Source organism: Microcaecilia unicolor, chromosome 12 (assembly GCF_901765095.1).
Source record: "Microcaecilia unicolor chromosome 12, aMicUni1.1, whole genome shotgun sequence".
NCBI lineage: Eukaryota > Metazoa > Chordata > Amphibia > Gymnophiona > Siphonopidae > Microcaecilia > Microcaecilia unicolor.
In genome coordinates this window covers 4,492,800-4,514,773 of record NC_044042.1, presented here as the reverse complement: position 1 = coordinate 4,514,773, position 21,974 = coordinate 4,492,800, and the positions used below count along the sequence as shown (strand labels likewise).

The following is a 21,974-nucleotide window of genomic DNA, read 5'->3' as shown; positions in this document are numbered from 1 at the left end:
ACCACAAGCACCATACAAAACATAGGGAAAGATTTATACAACCAAATTCTGGATGGCCACATACAATGATCGATGGTCGCCAACTAGCACGGAAAATTCCTCTTAGACTGGAACAAAAGAAGCACTCACATATTGGATACTATAGCCCCTCTGAAAACAAAAATAGGACATAGGCACAAAACAGTACCATGGTTCGATGAAGAACTAAAAATGGCCAAAACCCACTGCCAGAGAATAGAATGAGCATGGACGAGAAATATAAACAATACAAACAAAAATGCATGGAGGGAAGCACGAAACGGATACAAGACCATAAGTACATAAGTATTGCCATACTGGGAAAGACCAAAGGTCCATCAAGCCCAGCATCCTGTTTCCAACAGTGGCCAATCCAGGTCACAAATACCCGGCAAGATCCCAAAAATGTACAAAACATTTTATACAAAACATTTTATACTGCTTATCCAAGAAATAGTGGATTTTCCACAAGACCATTTAATAATGATCTGTGGACTTTTCCTTTAGGAAGCCGGCCAAACCTTTTTTAAACTCCGCTAAGCTAACCGCCTTTACCACATTCTGTGGCAACGAATTCCAGAGTTTAATTACACGTTGAGTGAAGAAAAATTTTCTCCGATTCGTTTTAAATTTACTACATTGTAGCTTCATCTGATGCCCCCTAGTCCTAGTATTTTTGGAAAGCGTGAACAGACGCTTCACGTCTACCTGTTCCACTCAACTCATTATTTTATAGACCTCTATCATATCTCCCCTCAGCCGCCTTTTCTCCAAGCTGAAAAGCCCTAGCCGCTTTAGCCTTTCCTCATAGGGAAGTCGTCCCATCCCCTTTATCATTTTCGTTGCCCTTCTCTGCACCTTTTCTAATTTCACTATATCTTTTTTGAGATGCGGCGACAGAATTGAACACAATATTCAAGGTGTGGTTGCACCATGGAGCGATACAAAGGCTCCATAACATCCTCATTTTTGTTTTCCATTCTTTTCCTAATAATACCTAAAATTCTATTTGCTTTCTTAGCCGCAGCAGCACAATGAGCAGAAGGTTTCAACGTTATCATCAACGACAACACCTAGATCTCTTTCTTTGTCTGTGACTCCTAACGTGGAACCTTGCATGACATAGCTATAATTCGGGTTCCTCTTTCCCACATGCATCACTTTGCACTTGCTCACATTAAAAGTCATCAGCCATGTGAATTCCCAGCCTCCCAGTCTCGTAAGGTCCTCTTGTAATTTTTCACAATCCTCCCGCGATTTAACGACTTTGAATAACTTTGTGTCATCTGCAAATTTAATTACCTCACTAGTTACTCCCATCTCTAGGTCATTTATAAATATGTTAAAAAGCAGTGGTCCTAGCACAGACCCCTGGGGAACCCCACTAACTACCCTTCTCCATTGAGAATACTGACCATTTAACCCTACTCTCTGTTTTCTATCTTTTAACCAGTTTTTAATCCACAACACTACATCCTATCCTATGACTCTCCAATTTCCTTTGGAGTCTTTCATGAGGTACTTTGTCAAATGCCTTTTGAAAGTCCAGGTAAACAATATCAACCAGCTCACCTTTATCCACTTTTGTTCACCCCTTCAAAGAAATGTATTGGGTGAGGCAAGATTTCCCTTCATTAAATCCATGCTGGCTTTGTCTCATTAATCCATGCTTTTGAATATGCTCTGTAATTTTGTTCTTAATAGTCTCTATCATTTTGCCCGGCACTGACGTCAGACTTACCAGTCTATAATTTCCCAAATCTCCTCTGGAACCTTTTTAAAAAAATCGGTGTTACATTGGCCACCCTCCAATCTTCCGGTACCACACTCAATTTTAAGGATAAATTACATATTACTAACAATAGCTCTGCAAGCTCATTTTTCAGTTCTATCAGTACTCTGGGATGAATACCATCCGGTCCAGCAGATTTGCTACTCTTCAGTTTGTAGAACTGCCCCATTACATCCTCCAGGTTTACAGAGAATTCATTAAGTTTCTCCGACTCGTCAGCTTCGAATACCATTTCTGGCACCGGTATCCCACCCAAATCTTCCTCGGTGAAGACCAAAACAAAGAATTCATTTAATCTCTCTGCTACAGCTTTGTCTTCCCTGATCACCCCTTTTACTCCTCGGTCATCTAGCGGTCCAACCAATTCTTTTGCCAGCTTCCTGCTTTTAATATACCTAAAAAAAATGTTTACTATGTGTTTTTTACAGGCTAAAATAAAATACTACAAAGACACAAAGGGAAATGGGACTTGATATGCCACCTTTCTGAGGTTTTTGCAACTACATTCAAAGCGGTTTACATATGTTCAGATACTTATTTTGTACCAGGGGCAATGGAGGGTTAAGTGACTTGCCCAGAGTCAGAGGGAGCTGCAGTGGGAATCGAACCCAGTTCCCCAGGATCAACGTCCACTGCACTAACCATTAGGCTACTCCTCCACTCCACTGCTTATATTGGCAGTTATGTGCATTAATTCACTATTTGGTAAGACAGTTTAAATGTGCACTGCACTTGTAAAGTGAGCGTGCATGTGGGTGGGCCATGGGCATTTTGGTAGGACCGCTTCTGCCTGTCATTGACTTGGTGTAAACGAGCATACCTTCCCTTTGGGTGCACTGATGCAGGTGCTAGCATTCTATCCTGAAATTGGGGTGCTCCCCGCACTGCGTCGGGGCCCCAAAGGACACGCCACTTTTTAGAATTGCCCTGTCAGTCTGTTCCGACAATTGTGAACAATCTGTACAATCTGGATTTTTAGTCTGCTTTTCCGAAAAATGCCCAAGATGGTTTATCACATCTTCAGAAGGCAAGCACAATTCCCAACCCTTGGTCCCTCTTCCTGAAGAGCACCACATTCTTTCCCAGCCTGCTCACCTCCCCAGGACTGAGGGCCAGATGCACGAAACTTAACGAGCCAGCAGCGTGGTTTTTAAACTGGTTCTAGCCATTTTAGCGCGCAAGTAGTAAACCAGGACATGCACAAAAGGGTTCTCCGAGCCATTTTACTGTCACGGTAGCAGCAAATGAAAACGGAATGCAAATGAGCTAATTACTATTATAATGTGAATGTGATGCGATGCACTACCGTTTCCGACCCCATGCACCGTGGAAACCTAACGGGAGGTCTGCACCTCTCGTTGGGGCTGCTGTAAGCGGGACACATGCAGAGGAGGATGCCCATCGCAAAAATCGGAAGAAAAAAAAACGTCCAAGTGCTCAGGGATGTCCTTTCAAGCGCCTAAAACTTGGACGTCCTTCACTCAAAAAAAAAAAAAAAGGACGTCCCTGATGAACACTTGAAGGTTTTTGTCTTCAGATTTTGTGATGGGCGTCCTTTTCTTGGACGTGTGTTTCTTACGTGCTCGAAAACCGCCGGAGAGAATAGGGGATCGGGACATGCGGGGACGTCCAAATCAAAACTATTTGGACATCCCTTTCTATTATTATTATTATTTGTAGCATTTGTATCCCACATTTTCCCACCTATTTGCAGGCTCAATGTGGCTTACATTATGCCTTGATGGCGATCGCCATTTCCGGGTACAAGATTTCAAATAGTATTACATTTAGGTTCATACATACTTGGTAAAGAAGACTACATTGTGGTATTGCATACAAATGGTTTTGCATTAAAGTGCATACCAGTGGCGTTCCGAGGGGCGCTGACACCCGGGGCGGATCGCCGATGCGCCCCGCCTCCCTGGGTGCAGCGCCCCCCTCTGTGTAGTGCGACCCCCCCCCCCCCCGGTGAAGGGACACCCGCCACCCCGGTGAAAGAACCCCCCCGGGTGCACACCGCTGGGGGGGTGCCGCGCGCCGGTCAGCGTCGTTGGTTTCCATGCTCCCTCTGCCCTGGAATAGGAAGTAACCTGTTCCGGGGCAGAGGGAGCATGGAAACCAATGACGCTGACTGGCGTGGCACCCCCCCCCCCCCAGCGGCGTGCACCTGGGGCGGACCACCCCCACTGCCCCCCCCCCTTGGTACGCCACTGGTGCATACATACATGGTACAGATTATGCCCCTCCAGGTCTCTCTCAGGCAATCACAGCATGTTTAGCTGTCACTGGTGTCAGCTAAACGTCAGGGACGTCCTTTTTTTTTGAGTGAAGGACGTGTATGAAGCCGTCTTTGGCATAACGCTTGGCTGCTCTGCGCATGCTCAGCTGGCCGACTGGCTTCCCCTCTTTAGGAAGGAAATCGCGTGCAAATGAGCTAACAGCGATTCATGCATGCCCGTTTTTTTACCGATTTGCTAAAGGATCAGTAAGGGAACGACTCTCTCCGTGGAGTTAGTGCATCTGGCTCTGAGTGGCATCCAGTCATTTAACAGCAAAATCTGTCTGCACTGTTGAACTGGCACCTCTGCCTGAAAAATTGCACAATTGAGATTTACTTCACTGCCAGCTGACCCTTTGTGCCAAAGCTCAGGGCATCAATCTCCCCCTTCCCTCCACCGGCCCCCACTATACCTTCATTCCTCCTGTTGTTCAGGTGGTTATACTGCTCTGTGAACTCAGTCAGCGACTCCTCAATGGTTTCAGTCCGTGGCACTGAGAGAGAGAAACGACGCTTAAAATTCTTCATTCTGTTCATTGTTTTGGGAAAATGAAGCTTCACCCTGTAAAGTAAAGATGTATCTGTAAGAACTGCAACACATACACACCCATAAAGCATAGCTGTAGTTTGGAGTGGGCATTGGGGGGGGGGGGAGGGGTGGCACATTCAAATGTTGTTGTGAGCAGTAATGCTGAATTGATCCTTCTCCCTCCACCACCAATATCACTTCCTCTGGAACTTGTATCTGGGTTTAAAAAAAGGTTTGGACAAGTTCCTGGAGGAAAAGTCCATAGTCTGTTATTGAGATGGACATGAGGAAGCCACTGCTTGCCCTGGGATTGGTAACATGGAACGTTGCCATGATTTGAGATTCTATATGGAATGTTGAGGTTCTGGAATGTTGCTACTCTTTGGAATTCCGGAATCTTGTTACTCTTTGGGATTCTGGAATGTTGCTACTAATTGGGTTTCTGCCATTTACTTGTAACCCAGATTGGCCACTATTGGAAGCAGGATACCGGGCTAGAGGGTTCATTGGTCTGACCCACTATTCTTATGTTCCTTACCCTTTGCCCTCCCCCCCCCCCCCTCAAATCAAGCAGGAAATCACACTGGTGTCAAAAATAACTCTCTCTTATTAAATGAATTGCATGTTTACATAACCATCAATTGATGTGATTGACTGGATTATTCTCCTTTCTATCCGATCAGGTTATGGGTGTTCTTTCCTATTTGACTTTAGCACGTAAATTGCCTTGCTATGTTTCCCAGTAAAAGGTGGTACAGTAAATCTAATGAACCAATGACTACTTAAGTGCCCCCCCCCCCCAAGAGTATGTATTGGATCTTGAGCAGGTGAAGCTTTCAGCAGGTTGACTAAAGCAGCAGGCCATGGTGAATGTTGGTGTGTTGCGTCTTGCTTCTTCTGCTCATAGAGCTCCCCCTCCTGGATGTGCTGTGGAACTTTAATGTAGGTGGATATCAAACGTTCTAAAATGTGATTTTTTTAACAGGATTGATTTTGTTCTTGGTGGAATCTTTCCTGTGAGTCTTTATGAAAACCTCCTGTGAGCTGGTGGCTGCTGATGACTTGGGGGGGTTGGTGTCCTGCTTGTAATGGCAGTTTTACTGCTGAATTGATTCTGCGTTGTGTCTAGTTGTATCTACAGACCTTCATTCATGTTTATATCTCAAGCGTGATATTGTAATTGTAGCTTGCTTTGCAAATCTGGTCACTGAACTGGTTTCAATGGGGAAGTGATATATAAGCGATTAAAAAAAAAAAAAAAAGCAAAGTCTCAGGGCCCCCAAAAATGATCCCGAACTGCCCATAGTAACTATCGTCACCTAATAATGTAGCATTTGAGGACAGAGACCTCCATGGCTACTGCATCATAGCACCATCTGTCTCCTTCTACGTGCTCTTACATCCTTACCACCTTCCTTTGCATCTGTCCCAGCCTTCTTGCATTCTTTTGCCGCTTTGATTTTTACCCCTCCCTACTAAGGATTCCAGGTATCAACCAATACATCCAGAGTTTTAAGTTTATTGAGAACTTAGTACCCCCCCTATCAGACAAGCCGTCTGGGTGGGTCACAGGCTAATAAAAGAAGTAGCAAAAAAGACAGACCAGATAGAGAGGGGGAGAAGGGAGAACTATAAATCTGATAGGATTGGGGGGGGGGGGGGGGGGAAGCACACAAGGATCTATCATGACCCCTGTCCATCTTTTTTTTTTTTTTAGATAATACTACCTTCTTGTATTTTCAGATATATGCCTGGATTTTTCTAAATCATGCCTGTGTTCTGGGGAAGATACAGGGTTATACCATAAAGGTCAGCATGAGCCAGTCCTGCTTTGAAACCACCATCCCAGGGCATCTAGGATGAATCCAGAACTACAAGACTCTGCATGCACTGGGGTCCAGGCCTGCCAAGAGGAGGGGCAAAATTCAACCGGGCCGCCAAGGGGGGCCCGGCGCCGGGGTCTCTCTCTCTCTCTCTCCTGCTCCTGATGGGAGTTGAGTGATCGCATCCCGACAGGGACAAGAGAGAGAAACCTCTGGCACCTGACCCCCCTCAGAGGCTGGGGAGGACCCAGAGTTTCCTCCAGCACTGCTCTTCTGCCCATTGCTGAGTGGCTGCTTTTCCTCTCAGGCGCGCATACTCGGTTTTTTTTTTTTGTTTTTTTTACATTTGTACCCTGCGCTTTCCCACTCATGGCAGGCTCAATGCGGCTTACATGGGGCAATAGAGGGTTAAGTGACTTGCCCAGAGTCACAAGGAGCTGCCTGTGCCTGAAGTGGGAATCAAACTCAGTTCCCCAGGACCAAAGTCCACCACCCTAACCACTAGGCCACTCCTCCACTCCACTCCACCCAGCATGCCCTGAGAGGAACAGCAGCCGCAGGGGCAGGCAGTCAATGCTGGAGGAAGACGTCTTCTGATGACGGGGCCCCAGGATCCCCGCCAGCCAAGGTATTTAGGCAGCGGTAGTGATGGGGGGGGGGGGGGAGAAGCAGCAGCAGCAGTGATGGGGAGGGGGTGGCAGTGGCCCTGTGCCCCCCTCCCCCCCCGGGTTCAGTCTCTCGGCAGCCCTGCTGGGTTCAAGGCTAAAGCCGGTTCATTCTGTCCCTGCTCACAGTAGGAATTTGTTTCTCTCTCTCTTTAAATCAAAGTGAAGGAGTTTCAGTAATGAGGAGGAAGCCTGTGATGCAGAGAAGCTGGGAGGAGAGGACTGATGTGCCCCGAGATCAGTGATGAGGCTCTGGTATAGCTCTTGCAGCGGAGGTGACAAGTGACAAATAGAAAGAGAATGTGATGAATGAGAAGGAGCAAAGAGCCCTCATGCAGCAGGAAAGAAACACCAGGAGATGCCTGTTATTTTTGGAGAAATTCACTCGCGGTGGCATACAACAAGATCAATGAACATAGGCGATAGACAATCATAGCAGTAAAAATACTCAAATAACAATACAGATTATAGAATAGTCTGCTACGGACGATGTCAACGCAATAGGCATTAAAACATCTTCATTTACAACATGGGGGGGTGGGTTAGGGTGAGCGGAGGTGGAACATATGGACAGATAATATAATATGAAACCTCATTACTGTTCTACTGGTCCTTGTATCCCTTATAGATGGTCGGAATTGGAGAAAAGCTTTAGTTGTATCAGATACCAATAGTCCATTCAGCCCTCTGCATGTTCCACACAACTAAAGGTCACACAACGTGCTAAGTCTCAATTCTGTGATGTTTGGAGATGCAGAGCAGTAAACCCTGGATATCAGCTCCCACAGGGCCAACCCTGGATATCAGCTCACTTGCTCCGTTTAGGAAAGAGATCACAATAACGTGATTAACAGAGCAGGTAAGGAAATCCCCAAACACTGACCGCACCTTGAGTATTGTGTTCAATTCTGGTCGCCGCATCTCAAGAAAGATATAGTGGAATTGGAAAAGGTAAAGCGAAGGGTGACTAAAATGATAGCGGGGATGGGACGACTTCCCTATGAAGAAAGACTAAGGAGGCTAGGGCTTTTCAGCTTGGAGAAGAGACGGCTGAGGGGAGACATGATAGAGGTATATAAAATCATGAGTGGAGTGGAACAGGTGGATGTGAAGCGTCTGTTCACGCTTTCCAAAAATACTAGGGGGCATGCCATGAAACTACAGTGTAGTAAATTTAAAACAAATCAGAGAAAATGTTTCTTCACCCAACGCATAATTAAACTCTGAATTTCGTTGCCGGAGAACGTAGTGAAGGCGGTTAGCTTAGCAGAGTTTAAAAAGGGGTTAGACGGTTTCCTAAAGAACAAGTCCATAAACCGCTACTAAATGGACTTGGGAAAAATCCACAATTCCAGAAATAACATGTATGGAATGTTTGTACGTTTGGGAAGCTTGCCAGGTGCCCTTGGCCTGGATTGGTTGCTGTCATGGACAGGATGCTGGGCTCGATGGACCCTTGGTCTTTTCCCAGTGTGGCATTACTTATGTACTGAAGCGTTTACAGTGCACACGGCAGGAAAGAAGGACAAAATTTGAATCTGCAGAATGTCACTCCTTCACACACTGCAGTGGCATAGCCACAGGTGGGCCGGGACCCACCCAATTAGGGCTCAGGCCCAGCCAACAGCAGCACACGTATTAGCGGTAGCAGGTGGGGATCCCAAGCTCTGCCAGCAGAAGACTTCCCCCTGATGGTAATGAAAACGCTGGCACCTGCGTATGCTCAGTTTTCAGTGTGTGATTGCTGCAAACTGCTAAGGTGGAAAGAAATGTTTTCCCGCCAGTGGAGATTTTTTTTTTGGTGGTGGGTGAAGGGGAGAACACTTGGTGCCCACCCACTTCTTGTCTAGGCCCACCCAAAACCTGTTGTCTGGCTACGCCCCTGACACACTGTGCAATCAGATTATTTAGAGAGTTGCATGCAGGCCACCTCTGAGGTGTATCTCACGGTGCTGATTTTCAGGGTTATATATGAGGCCTACGAAAGGAGTGGAGGAGAAGCCTAATGGTTAAAGCTGAGAATCAGGGAAGCGAGGTTTGAAATCCCACCATTGATCCTCATTTTATTTATTAGCATTTCCGTTATACCGCCCGTCTTTCCATGGTGCAAATCAAAGCAGTTTACATATTACAAACAGGTACTTGTGAAATCAGGCAAACTTAGACTTAAAGAAAAAAAACCACAGACGCACCAAGAGCCTTAGGAAAATGGGACACGATTCTTTTTTAGCAATTGTTGATTTTCCAAGATAGACCCGACAAGGGCCGTGTTTCGGCGCCTGCGTCAGGGGTCTGGTGTTTTTCAAGACCGAAACTTCTTTCCTATCAAGTTGGATAACAATCTGAAATGAGATTGAAGGGGGGGCAGACTCAGGAAAAATGTCAGGAAGTACTTTTTCACGGAGAGAGTGGTGGATACTTGGAATGCCCTCCCGCGGGAGGTGGTGGAGATGAAAACGGTAACAGAATTCAAACATGTGTGGGATAAACATAAAGGAATCCTGTTCAGAAGGAATGTATCTTTGGGAGCTTAGCCAAGTTTAGGTGGCAGAGTCTGTGGTGGGAGGCGGGGCTAGTGGTTGAGAGGCGGAGATAGTGCTGGGCAGACTTATACAGTCTGTGCCAGAGCTGGTGGTGGGAGGCGGGGCTGGTAGTTGGGAGGCGGGGCTAGTGCTGGGCAGACTTATACGGTCTGTGCCCTGAAGAGGACAGGTACAAATAAAAATTAGCACATATGAGTTTATCTTGTTGGGCAGACTGGATGGACCGTGCAGGTCTTTTTCTGTCGTCATCTACTATGTTACTATGGTCAGGCGCAAAGTCTGAGGTCGGCTGAGCTGCTAGAACTCTTTTAAGTCGGCAAGTTAATGGGCGATATTGATTTTGCTTTGTAAAGATTGGTCCTGGGACTGCACAAACAATTTCAGCGAACAAGTGCAACGGTTTAAAATTTAGACCTTAAGCCATCCAGGGACAGGAAAAGACCCGACTGTAAATCAGCTGCTACAGAAAATGACATAAGTCAAATCCCAATCCCTTCCTGTCCTTTCCTAAAGAGGAACAGAAATAGAACAGCAGCCTTAACAGTAATGATATATAACCCAGCACCCTTGCAGCTGTTAGTAGATAAGAGGCAATTGGCCCATCCAGTTGGTCCAGTCTGTGCTGTTCCACCTAGTTTTACCACTATCAGACAAACAAAGGGTAGAGATTTGTCCAGCATAACGTGATTATTTATGTACTTGTTGCATTTGTATCCCACATTTCCCCACCTATTTGAAGGCTCATTGTGGCTTACATAGTACCGTAAAGGCATTCGCCAAGTCCGGTAGAGAAACATATGCAAGGTGATATTGTGGTCGATTGAAGGTACATGTGTTTCAGGGATGGTGGGGAACAAGGAGAGGAAAGGTTATATAATGTCTATTACGAGCTTTGGTTATGCTGTGTTGCAGAGTGTAGGTATTTATGTTGGGTCGGTGGTGTATGCCTTTTTGAAAAGCTTGGTTTTTAGTGATTTCCTGAAGTTTAGGTGGTCGTAGATTGTTTTCACAGTTTTTGCCAGTGCGTTCCATAGTTGTGTACTTATGTAGGAGAAGCTGGATGCGTAGGTTGTTTTGTATTTAAGAACTCAAGACTTCACCTAAGTACATCTCTAGCTCCTCCAGGGTAACCAACCAATACCCCTGCATGAGAAAGTAACTGGACCTATCTTGTTGTTTCAGCTGGGACGTGTAGCGGTAAAAAAGCAAACTTTTATTAACTAGTCTCCATACCCTTTTCCCCATAGTTTTTGAACTTTCTGCCACAGCCTACAGCATTAACAGATAGCCTCTAGAAGACACAACAGGGCCTAGTTCAGTCCTCATTCCCACTCACCCTCCGTACCTCCCACCAACCCTTAGCACATCTCTTCATTTATAGTCTTAACTTATGGTCTATTCTTCTAATTAGGATAACAAGAGGGAAGTTTCATTAGACTTTTAATTACATTTAATTACTTTCTGAGAAGCAAACACTAAATAAAACTACACAATATACCATATAATCCCTTAAGGTTCTTTATATTAATCTAATATCCCTAGTACCTTAAGAAGTTTAAACGCAATAATACTAAGATGCAAACAGCAGTCCAACAGCAAGATGGGGTGCTATCCAGTCTTTTATATTGAGTTTCACATGTATGATTACTTCCCAGTTGGCGAGAGGTTATATGCGTGCTCGATGCAAAGAGCTCCTAGCTCTCAGAGAATGAGTTTGTTCTCTTGAGGTAGAATTTGCTTCATTTCTTTTAAGGCATGAATAAACATGTGGATAAAGGCGAGCCGGTTTATGCAGCGTATCTAGAAAGCTTTTGACAAAGTTCCTCATGAGAGACTCTTGAGAAAAATTAAAAAGAGTCATGGGATAGGAGGCAATGTCCTTCTGTGGATTAGGAATTGGTTATTGGACAGAAAACAGAGGGTAGGGTTAAATGGTCATTTCTCTCAATGGAGAAGGGTGAAGTGGAGTGCCACAGGGATCTGTACTTGGACTGGTGCTATTGAACACATTTATAAATGACCTAGAAAATGGAACAACAAGCGAGGTGATTAAATTTGCAGATGACACAAAACTATTCAGAGTTGTCAAAGCACATGTGGATGGTGAAAAAATTGCAGAAGACCTTAGGAAGCTGGAAGAGTGGGCATCCAAATGGCAGATGAATTTAATGTGGACAAATGCATAGTGATGCACATTGGGAAGAATAATCCAAATCATAAGTTATCTGATGCTAGGGTCCACCTTAGGAGTCAGCACTCATGAAAAAGATCTAGGTGTCATTGTAGACAATATACTGCAATCTTCTGCCCAGTGTTTGGCAGCGGCCATAAAAAGCAAACAGGATGTTAGGACATTAGGAAAGGGATGCAAAATAAGACTATTATAATGCCTCTGTATCGCTCCATTCCATATGAGGAAAAGGCTAAAGAGGTTAGGGCTTTTCAGCTTGGAAAAGAGACAGATGAGGGGGAATATGATTGGGGTCTATAAAATCCTCAAAGTACAAAGTACTATATAGACTAGTAGCATCCATACTCCTCATAGCCAACCTCATGGAAGGAACAGTCACCAAACAACTCATGGAACATCTGACCAAGTTCTCAATACTCTACAGCTCCCAATCAGGTTTCAGACCACAATACAGCACCGAAATGGTCTTAACAACACTAATTGCCAACTTTAGGAAAGAAATTAGTATGGGAAAGAAAATCCTACTCCTACAACTTGACATGTCATTGGCATTCCACATGGTAGACCATCAAAGCCCACTACGACTTCTAGATGAGATTGAGATAGGAGGAATAGTCCAAAATGGTTCTAAAGCTTCCTGACCATCAGGTCACATCAAGTTAAAATGGACAACATGATTTTGCCCCCATGGAAAACCATCTGCGGAGTCCCCAAAGGCTTCCCATCTCGCCCATACTGTTTAACATCATGAAGACACCATTGGCCAAACTGATAGACATGGCCTAAACCCATTCATCTATGCTGATGACATGTCTACAAACCCTTTGATAGTGAATTGGACAACATAATGGATAAAATCACTACAGGACTAAATACAATGAAACTGTGGGCCTCAGAATTCAAGCTGAACAGAGACGTAATACAATTCCTAGTCTTAACAGCCCCTTACAACCACTCCATTTACCCCAACATCACCATAGACGGAACTACTTATCCCCTCTCAGACACCTGAAGTTCTTGGGAGTTGTCCTCAATCAAAAACTCACCTTCAAGCCCCAAGCCACCAATGTGAAATCCAAGATGTTCTAAGTGATGTGGAAACTGAGGAGAATCAGGAGCTATTTCCCCAGAACGGGGTTCCACATGCTAGTACAAGCAGCAGTACTCACTCACATAGACTACTGCAATGGACTATACGCCGGATGCAAAGAACAAATCCTGAAAAGACTGCAAACAGCCCAGAACACAGCAGCGAGACTAATTTTAGGGGAAACCACGCTACGACAGAACCAGTTCACTACTCCAGACCCTACACTGACTCCCGATCAGAGCATGAATAGCTTTCAAACTATGTACCACGACTTGCCAAATAAGTTTTGGTGATGACCCAGCATACATGACTGACCTGATCAATCTACCATCGAGAAACACAAAAACTGGAACTAGAAACTTCCTAACACTCCATTACTTGAGATGTCAAAAACTCTTTTGCAAAATCGGTGTATATACAGTGAGCTTTTCATACCAAAGCACCAAATGATGGAACTCCTTTAGCCAAAACCTTCAGAAACACTGAGCACCTTAAACTTCCGCAAACAACTCAAGACCATTGTATTCCGAAAATTCTACCTTGAGGAGGACAAAAGCTAGTAACCAAACACCCATGTAGTGCACCATAATGATCATACACACTGAACACCACCCACCCAACCTGTCACCTTGGGATTGCTCCTGCACTGCACCCCTAGGCCACCAGAGATTTTAAGATAGGCCTGTGGGGGCACCTACAGGTGGGCGGGGGAAGAGACAACTCCTGTTCGGAGGGGAGGGGAAGGAGACAAACAGGACAAAGCATAAGTGAAACACAAGGTCAGTTTCGTCCAAAACTGAAACTGGGCAGAAAAAGCATTTGGGCCAGTTTTGGCACCATAACCAAAAACCGAAATTTGGTTGGCCTGTATGGCACTGCAGAAACATCAGCACCTTCCCTTTCTTTGCTGATGGGAAGAGCAGTCCAAGGCCAGCGGGTTACTGTCTCCATGTCTGCTGCTCCAGCTGAGGTGCTGCTTGTGACTGACTTTGCTGCATGTCTGGACATTTTTTTCTCTTAGAAATCAGAGCTCCTTCATGCATGCAGTGGGTCAGAACCAAGACTGCAGAAATGGAGCTCACTACTATATGCTAGAGACAGGCAACATAAGCAGCAGCCTAGGGTGACAGAATTTAAAGGTACCAAATACCTCGACTAAATGAGATCCCGATTCTGCTTGTTTTAAGATCAGGTTTGAGAGAGAACTCCCTCCCCCCCTCCCTCTTCACACTGCTCTCTGGTTCGGCCAGGATAATCTGGCCGTCCTTAGGAGAGGACTCAGAAGCACTGGCCTTTCCTGTTGGTGCAGCGGTGCTGTTCACCATTCTCCTGCTTATCATTTAGACAGCTGCACTGCTGCTTCACAGATGCAGCCAAAGTCTAGGATTGATTCCAGAGAGAAATGAATCCTGTGAGGAGCACGGCACTGCTGAAAAAGAGAGGCTTTTATCTCACGTTCACGTGTGCCTGTGGTGTATGTATATATGTGTAGGTGTGCATGTGTGTTTCTGTCTCTGTGCATGCTTGTGTATTTGCTTGGTGTGGGTGCTGTGTGTGTCTGTGCATGTGTGTGGTGTTTGTCTGTGCATCGTTGTGTGCCTCTGCATCTATCTCTGTGCCTGTGTGTGTGTGTGTGTTCACATGCGTGGGAGGATGACATTGCTGCTTCTGTTTTTAAGGCCACATCTTCTGACACATTCTGAATATCTTAATGAACTAAAATAGATCAGATGCGCAGACACAATGAATAACTGCTTTACGATCCCTGCCACCCTCGTTCCTCTCCCGCACTGTTCTGGGGTGTCAGAGTCACTGTGTAGGTGGGCCCTGGAGGATCGTGAGCAGACTGTGGAGGTGGCAGGGGTTATATTCTTAGTTTCACTGACAAGATTTATAGTAATCGCTTTCGCAGTAACTCTCCCAGCACCAGAATCCATTCCCTGGCATTTCAGTCAAAGCTAATAATCTGCAGCGATGCTTTTACAATTATGCCTGGTAAGAAATGAAACTCCAGGTTAGCTGTACAGGTCATTCCTCTGCTGGGCTGACAAGGGGTCTTGATCCCCACCCTCCAACCCACCAACTGGCTCATGTTAAGAAGCCCCAGGGGACGTGGTAAGACCACCAGTGTCTCCTTTTCAGATGCTCTTTCCACCCACTCGCTCTGGTCTGTGGGCGCAGCACAGACTTCACTTCTACCAGCCCTGCTCTGTGTTCAAATGTGAAATCTCTTCTCTGCTAGCTTGTTCTGAGATGGGGGCAGAACAGATGGTGAAGGGTTTGTTAAAAGCAGAAATGTTCACATATTGTTTTAGCTATTAAAAAAAAATGGAAAAACCACTTTAAATGTTTGAATTAAGATAATCGTGTTGGCCATGTAGCATGATGGCTGTCATACACAGTTCCAGATTCTAATCCCACTACCTTCAATTAATAGCTGATCCTGAACATAAAACAATCTTTCTACAGTCAAACTAAAAAAAAAACCCCATCTAGGATATGCATCGAGGATCATAAACTGCAGGGAAGCAAAGGTCAAGTTGGAGATTGTGGGATTGAAACAGGAAGGACAAACTTGCTTTTATCTGTGCCATTCCTTCCCATCGCCAGCTCCCGACTCCATGCGTTACATCATCCTATGTCATATTTATTTATTTATTGCACTTGTATCCCACATTTCCCCACCTATTTGCAGGCTCAATGTGGTTTACAAAGACCTGTTATGGCATCGCCATTTTAGGGTAAAGAAATACAATTGGTGTTACAAATATGTTAAGAGTAACAAGGCTAACAAGTCGATCTAATCAAGCAATTGTGGAAAGAAGGCAATTATAGTAAGGATGGAGTGATGAAGTGTTGTGGTTAGTTATGGATTCTCACGGTAAGCTTTGCCCAGAAGGACTCCCCTTGTATACTCTAACCTGCCTTAAACACAGTCTTAGGTTATATCCCTAGACCAGAATGTAACTCGCCTTGAGCTGACAATCAGAAAGGTGACGCGGAGGGGCATTTTCGATAGAACTTCTAAATCAGAATTTGGACGTTTTACAAAAACGTCCAAATTCTGAACAGGAAAGAAGGTCATTTTCGAAAAAAAGACAGACGTCTGTCTTTTGTGTTCGAAAATACTAATAGCATTTTGCGATTTGGACATTTTGTTTTTTGGCCCATTTTCAAAAACCACCCAAAACATCCAAGTGCAAAACGCACAAAATCAAGCCATTGGGATGTAGGAGGAGCCGGAAGTTTAAGTAGACTGGTCCCCCTGACATCCCAGGAAAGCAACAGGGCACCCTAGGGGGCACTGCAATGGAATTCATAAACTGCTCCCAGGTACACATCTCAGCATTGCTCCCTTACCTTGTGTGCTAAGCCCCCTAAAACCCACCCCAAACCCACTACCCCCCAACTGTACACCACTATCATAGCCATTATGGGTGAAGGGGGCACCTATATGTGGGTACAGTGGGTTTCTGGTGAGTTTTGGAGGGCTCGCAGTTTCCTCCACAAGTGTAACAGGTAGGGGGAGGTAGGAGCCTGGGTCCACCTGTCTGAAGTGCACTGCACCTACTACTAAACTACTCTAGGGACCTGCAGGCTTCTGTCATGGACCCGAGTATGACATCCGACGCTGGCATAGAGGCTGGCAAGTAATGTTCTTCATCACAATTCTTGGGGGTGGGAGGGGGTTAGTGACCGCTGGGGGAATAAGGGGAGGTCATCCCTGATTCCCTCCAGTGGTCATCTGGTGCACCTTTTTGTGCCTTATTCATAATAAAAACAGGTTTAGCTCAAAACATCTAAGTTTTAGTCTTGGGCGTTTTTGTTTTGTTCCATTATGGCTGAAAGACATCTAAGTCCTAGGAACGCCCAAGTCCCGCCTTGAACACGCCCCTAGCATGACCCCTTGAGATTTAGAAGTCCTTCTGACGGACTTCAGAGGAAAACATCTAAAAAGAGGTTTTGAAAATACTGATTTGGACGTTTTTATGAGATAAACGTCCAAATGCAGACTTATGTCACTTTTTGGACGTTTTTCTCTTTTGAAAATGAGCCCCCCAAGTAATCTAAAATCCTAATCAATGCTTTTTAAAGGCTGCATTTATGTCTTGAACCCTGGCTGTCCCTAATCACAGCTTTGTTGATGTTTATCCATGTTCACTATAATAAATACAGTCCACGAAACCTCTTGTTTTTTTGGTTGTGTCTTGACTAGACTAAGCTCTTCTGAGCAGGGACTGGCTCTCACTGTGTCTGTACAGTGCTGGGGACCTCTAAAAATGATTAGTGGGAAGGGATAAGTCTTATGCCCTTTCGGTTCTCACGTCTTATGCTGGTGGAGGGGAGATTAGTAAAAGAAGACTCCGTTTTTGGTCAGTTCAGGTTAATTTTATGAACTGCTACTCACAAAAGTGACATTAGCAGTTTGCAAGAACAACATAGATAAAAATATAAAAGCGCAATAAAATCATCAAAACCACAACTTCCTCTGTGGCCCCAGCTCACTCTCAAGAGGATGGTTTATCGGGGGAAGGTTAAATTTCTGTAATCGCTCTCTGCCATCCTACATAAAGTACCAAAGGCAGTGAAAACGATATACAACCACCTAAACTTCCGGAACATGCTAAAAGCCACCCTGTTCAAAAAGGCATACCATCCCGAACCAGCCTAAAAGACCGACCTTGGCTACACATGAAAACCAAAGCACGTACGCTCACAACAATACTCTTCCCATCAGGACTATTCTGTGGCTTTGCCAAATAAACTTCTTCCTACCTATTTGTTCACACCGGAAACAGCAATCGCCATTCCGCTATTTTGTAAGCCTCATTGAGCCTGCAAATAGGTGGGAAAACGTGGGATACAAATGCAACAAATAAAGAAAATAAATAAATAAATAAATAAATAAATAAATAAATAAATAAAAAAGTCCCCTTTTGTGGGCTGAGAATTTGGGGAACTGGGTTTGATTCCCACTGCAGCTCCTTGTGACTCTGAGCAAGTCACTTAACCCTCCATTGCCCCTGGTACAAAATAAGGACCTGAATATATGTAAACCGCTTTGAATGTAGTTGCAAAAACCTCAGAAAGGCGGTATATCAAGTCCCATTTCCCTTTCCCTTATGACATCACAATATCAGAAGTGAGCCAAGTATCAGGCAATCAAGCCATTGTGACATCACTGATGAGGTTGGCTCTTATTGGTGGAATGAGTGGAGGAGTAGCCTAGTGGTTAGTGCAGTGGAGTTTGATCCTGGGGAACTGAGCTCGATTCCCACAAGTCACTTAACCCTCCATTGCCCCTGGTACAAAATAAGTACCTGAATATATGTAAACCGCTTTGAACCTCAGAAAGGCGGTATATCAAGTCCCATTTCCCTTTCCCCCTTTCCCTTATGACATCACAATATCAGAAGTGAGCCAAGTATCGGGCAATCAAGCCATTGTGACATCACTGATGAGGTTGGCTCTTATTGGTGGAATGAGTGGAGGAGTAGCCTAGTGGTTAGTGCAGTAGACTTTGATCCTGGGGAACTGTATCGGGCAATCAAGCCATTGTGACATCACTGATGAGGTTGGCTCTTATTGGTGGAATGAGTGGAGGAGTAGCCTAGTGGTTAGTGCAGTGGACTTTGATCCTGGGGAACTGTATTGGGCAATCAAGCCATTGTGACATCACTGATGAGGTTGGCTCTTATTGGTGGAATGAGTGGAGGAGTAGCCTAGTGGTTAGTGCAGTGGACTTTGATCCTGGGGAACTGTATTGGGCAATCAAGCCATTGTGACATCACTGATGAGGTTGGCTCTTATTGGTGGAATGAGTGGAGGAGTAGCCTAGTGGTTAGTGCAGTGGACTTTGATCCTGGGGAACTGGATTTGATTCCCACTGCAGCTCCTTATGAGCCTGGGCAAATCACTTAACCCTCCATTGCCCAGGTACAAAATCTTAGATTGTGAGGGACAGAAAAAGTACCTGCATTAAATATATGTAAACTATTTTAGCTGTACCGCAAAAGGGCTGTTTATCAAAATGCATGAAAACAGTCCACCTAGGTAGAGGAACGATAAAATCCCAATAAAACCCCACAAGGACAGTGGGCAGTGGACAAACCAAAATGACTCCAAAAGTTCAAAAAAAGGAGCATTTGTTGACGAGTGAAGACTCGACACAGCACTGTGTTTCGGCAATAATGCCCTGCATCCAACAGGTGGACCTGGGTGGGCCAGGGCCCACCCACTTAGGGCTCAGGCCCACCCAACAGTACCACGTGTTTAGAGGTAGCTGGTGGGGATCCCAAACTCAGCCAGCTGAAGACTTCCCCCTAATGGTAACGAAAACACTACTCTCCACGATACCAGCACCTGCGCATTCTCAGTTTTCAGCGCATGCGTACTGCAGACTGCCATGGTGGAAAGAAGCATTTCCCCGCCAGCTGAGATATTTTTGTTGGTGGTGTTTGGGGGAGGGGGGGGGAGAGCACTTGGTGCCCACCCACTTCTTGCCTAGGCCCACCCAAAATCTGTAGTCTGGCTACGCCCCTGCCTGCATCAGGAGTCTTTCTGCTAAGTCGGTGGAACAAAACCTTCCAATGAATCAGTCTGCCAAAATGGCATAAGTGGTCTTTTAAAAAAAGCTTCCGTAAAAGCAGTACAAATTCTGCAAACTCTTAAGAATAAGCTTTTTTTTTATTATTGTTCTGGAATGATAGCTTTGGTATTGCAGATGTGTGTTACAATCAGAGACATGATAGAGGTATATAAAATACTGAGTGAAGTGGAACAGGTGGATGTGAAGCATCTGTTCACACTTTCCAAAAATACTAGGACTAGGGGGCATGCGATGAAACTACAGTGTAGTAAATTTAAAACAAATAAGAGAAAAGTTTTCTTCACCCAACGCGTAATTAAACTCTGGAATTCGTTGCCGGAGAACGTAGTGAAGGCGGTTAGCTTGGTAGAGTTTAAAAAGGGGTTGGACGGTTTCCTAAAGGACAAGTCCATAGACCGCTACTAAATGGACTTGGGAAAAATCCACAATTTTGGGAATAACATGTATGGAATGTTTGTGCGTTTGGGAAGCTTGCCAGGTGCCCTTGACCTGGATTGGTCACTGTCATGGACAGGATGCTGGGCTCGATGGACCCTTGGTCTTTTCCCAGTATGGCATTACTTATGTACTTATGTAATTTCTACTAATCAGGAAGATTTCAAAGTACAATCTAAAACGCTGGCTAAGGATCTTTTCAAACCCGGATAGCCTTCCAGAGTTTCGAAGGCCTCATATAGAAGCGTGAAATTCAACAATAGAGATTTGCTCTTAGTTGATCGAGCCAATTGTACGTAGGATGAGTTATTTTATTTATTGCATTTGTATCCCACATTTTCCCACCTATTTGCGGGCTCAGTGTGGCTTACAATACATTGTGAATGATCGAAATACAATTGGTCACAGTACGATTATGGGTTACATTGTGAAGAGTTATGGGAAGACAAAGTCAAAGTCAAAATATCATCTGGGAATAGAACAATGGAATGTAACAATGGGGAAATGATAGGGCGATCGACCTTTGCATTAAGATATTCTTCAGGAGGGGAAGAGGTGGCCAAAATCATTCACAAGTATTGGGATATGATCCAAACTCACCCAGTCTTCAGAAGACATCCCATTACGTATTGCATTCTCTAAGGGGCGCAATTTGAAAGAACTGCTCGGTCCAACAAATTTGCCTATGCCTAAAGTAGATGTGATGTGGCAATTGCAAGAGTGTGCCGAGAACCCTTTGGACAATAAGATCATTAAACTGAAGTCACAAACAAACTGTCATTCTAATCACGTAGACCTGGATCAGCCGCTGTCGTGGACCCTTGGTCTTTTCCCAGTGTGGCATTACTTATGTACTTATATTCAGGTGTCCTTGCAAATACTTTATTTATTTGTTGCATTTGTATCCCACATTTTCCCACCTATTTGCAGGCTCAATGTGGCTTACAGTGTTCCGTCATGGCATTCGCCATTCCAGGGTAAAGATACAATTGGGTATTACATAAAGAACATGGATAACATAATAGAATTAAGCAATCAGGTAGAGAGAGAAAACATTCAGAATATCAGGTAAGTGGTGATGCATTACAGGTCCTATTATGGATCGTTGTGGGATGCCTTATTAAAGAGATAAGTCTTCAGTGATTTACGAAAGTTGATTAGGTCGTAAATTGTTTTCAGGTCAAGTGGCAGTGCATTCCACAGCTGCGTGCTCATGTAGGAAAAGCTGGACGCATGTGTTAGTCTGTATTTTAGTCCTTTACAGCTGGGGAAGTGAAGATTTAGGAATGTGCGTGCTGATCTTTTAGCATTCCTGGGTGGCAAGTCAATAAGGTCTGACATGTAGGCCGGGGCATCTCCGTGAATGATTTTATGAACCTTGAAAAAGTTAAAAAATGTATGTGTACATTGCAACGACCCGACACGGCCGTGTTTCGGCACAATGGCCTGCCTCAGGGGTCTTTATAACCTTGGAAGATGTGACTTAAAATATGTACTCCAAGGAAAATAACAGGAAACAAACTTCTCTGGTCTCCTCTCTTCAAAACATTATATAAAATATACTTGTTGAAAAGCAAAAATGAACATCAAATACTCCTCTCCTAGGAGTTATCTACGAGTTTACAACCCCTGAGGCAGGCCATTGTGCCGAAACACGGCCGTGTCGGGTCGTTGCAATGTACACATACATTTTTTTACTTTTTCAAGAAAATAAACAAACAGTTGGTATCCTCATCCATTCTCCTCACTTTTTTGCTTCATTTCCCACGGTTTCGTGAGGATATTTACCTCCTTTTTTGTTTTTGATTTTATGAACCAACATGCAGAGCTTGAACGGTCCGTGTTTCGGCGCACAGCGCCTGTGTCAGGGGTCTTTGCACACAGTTAAGCAGAGAGAATCTCTATTGAACAAACGCACTCCTTCAATCACGGAGTCAATCTGACGCAGGTGCTGGTCGCCGAAACACAGACCGTGTCGGGTCCATTCTAGATTTGTTTCA

The 21,974-nt window shown here is 44.7% G+C and overlaps 1 protein-coding gene across 1 annotated transcript in view; it reads right to left on the bottom strand.

Moving 5' to 3' along the window:
• The window catches only part of CDK18 (cyclin dependent kinase 18), a 76,227-nt gene that overhangs the window by 41,418 nt on the left and 12,835 nt on the right, over positions 1-21,974 (bottom strand). Inside the window, exon 2 of the mRNA XM_030221630.1 lies at positions 4,502-4,650. Within this exon, the coding sequence (XP_030077490.1) occupies positions 4,502-4,625 (124 nt within the window). The 5' untranslated portion in view covers positions 4,626-4,650. The remainder of the gene's footprint in view (positions 1-4,501; positions 4,651-21,974) is intronic.